This window comes from Aptenodytes forsteri, unplaced genomic scaffold (assembly GCF_000699145.1).
Source record: "Aptenodytes forsteri isolate BGI_AS27 unplaced genomic scaffold, ASM69914v1 Scaffold582, whole genome shotgun sequence".
NCBI lineage: Eukaryota > Metazoa > Chordata > Aves > Sphenisciformes > Spheniscidae > Aptenodytes > Aptenodytes forsteri.
The window spans coordinates 703,485-705,581 of NW_008795675.1; the positions used below are offsets into that span (position 1 = coordinate 703,485).

General features: G+C 65.3%; 1 protein-coding gene across 1 annotated transcript in view; it reads left to right on the top strand.

The window, feature by feature from the left end:
* OTX1 (orthodenticle homeobox 1) overlaps positions 1–2,097 on the top strand; it is a gene marked incomplete at its 3' end in the record, with an annotated part of 9,772 nt that extends 7,675 nt beyond the window's left edge. Inside the window, exons 2-3 of the mRNA XM_009282607.1 lie at positions 622–786; positions 1,477–2,097. Coding sequence (XP_009280882.1) covers positions 622–786; positions 1,477–2,097 — 786 coding nt within the window. The remainder of the gene's footprint in view (positions 1–621; positions 787–1,476) is intronic.

Below are 2,097 nucleotides of genomic sequence, written 5' to 3' on the forward strand. Positions count from 1 at the left end.
ACCCAGGTGAGTGCCCTGCGCCGTGGCCCCCTCCCTATCCCCGCCATCACCCACCCGCGCCCCGGCGGGCGCCTGCCTGGGAGCAAGCGGTGGGAGAAAATCTCCGTCCCGGGCGGGTTTGGAGGAGCCCGTGGGGCCGTACTGTTTGGGTACGGTTTGGGGTGGGCTTTGGGGTGGGTGCCCCCATTTGCACACCCCCCTGGCTGGGGAGAGCGGGTTGGGGGGGACAGCGCTGGTTCCAGCTGAATTTCCTCCCATCCCTGGGGCTTCTTCGTTCCCGTGGGGATTTTTAAGGATAAAATAGCTTTTAAAAAAAAAAAAAAAGTAGCTTTATTTCAAAACAACGAAATCTCTCCGTTGCTCCTGTTGGGGCCGGGCCTGACCCTTCCCCAGCCCCGTGCCGCTCGCCCTGCCCGCAGCAGGACAGAGTCTGGCCCGGGTGGGCAGCGCCCAGCTGCCGTGGGGCTGGGGTGTGCGGGGAGCACTGCCGCTCATCGGGGTCGGAGGTGGGGATGCTTTGCAGGCCCCTGCCCCAGGGGTGCCGGGGCTCCCGCTGTGCCGGGGTGGTGCGGGAGGTGCGCAGGGACCCGGCGTGACCGGTGTGGTGGTGCTTGCCCCCAGCCACCCCCCGGGAGCAACGGGCGGAAGCAGCGGCGGGAGCGCACCACCTTCACCCGCTCGCAGCTGGATGTGCTGGAGGCACTCTTCGCCAAGACCCGCTACCCTGACATCTTCATGCGGGAGGAGGTCGCCCTGAAGATCAACCTGCCCGAATCCCGAGTCCAGGTACTGGACCTGCGTGGGGAGAGCCCACATTGTCTCGGGCTGGGGGGGATGCGGGGGGACCCCGGCTCGGCTGGCGTGACTCAGACCCAGCTCTCCATCCACACTCATTTCTGTTTCCTCGGGGTCGGGATGCCTGTGGGCTCCTGGCTGCTTGGCTGTCCCACCGTGATGGCATCCAGGCAAAGGGGGACTTTTTTATTTTTCTTTTTTATTGTCTTTTATTAATTTTATTTTTATTAATATTTTTCTGTCCCCATCCACCTGCCCTAGGGTGTAGCAGCCCCACTACCCGGGTGCTTCTCAGGGCTGCTCCCTCCGGCACTGCTCCCCAGATGATGATGCCCAGTGGGGTGGGATATGCAGGCAGCACCCCACGCAGGATCCATCCCCCAAAACCACGCTTTGTCACTGCACCGGGGACATGCACAAGCTGGGCCACCCCGGCCGCTGGCCCCGGGCATCCTTGCTTAGGGTGGTATGAGGGGTGGCCCGGGCACCAGGTGTGGCAGGTTTTTTTTCAGGGTGCGGGGGTGTGTGGTGCTAATGGCTGGGCGTGGGTGCTGGTGGAACTGGTGCTGGGGTGAGGTTGGTTGGGTACTCCTGGGGTGAAGACGGGAGAGCGGGGGGCCCAGAGGCAGCCCCTTCTCGCCCTGATGCTCATGCCCCCTGCACACCATTTTCTCGCCTCAGGTCTGGTTCAAGAACCGCCGTGCCAAAGTGCCGGCACAGCAGCAGAGCGGTGGCGGGGCCAAGAGCCGTCCGGCCAAGAAGAAATCCTCGCCGGCTCGTGAGAGCTCAGGTTCGGAGAGCAGCGGGCAGTTCACGCCGCCGGCAGCGGCCTCCAGCTCGGCCTCTTCTTCCTCCTCCAGCTCGGCCTCATCGGCTCCGGCAGGCGCCCCGGCATCTCTCAGCACCCCGGCGTCGTCCATCTGGAGCCCAGCTTCCATCTCTCCTGGTGCGGCGCCGGCGGGGGTGACTGTGCCTGAGCCCCTGCCGCCAGCTGCTGCGTCCTGCATGCAACGGGCCGGCCCCGCCGCCGCTGCTGCCTCCGCCAGCTACCCCGTTTCCTATGGCCAAGGCGGGGGGTATGGGCAGGGTTACCCCGCGCCGCCCTCCTCGTCCTATTTTGGGGGCGTTGATTGCAGCTCCTACCTGGCACCCATGCACTCCCACCACCATCCCCACCAGCTCAGCCCCATGGGGCCCTCCTCGGTGCCTGGCCATCACCACCACCACCCGCTGAGCCAGAGCTCAGGCCACCACCACCATCATCACCATCACCACCACCACCAGGGTTACGGCGGCACCGGG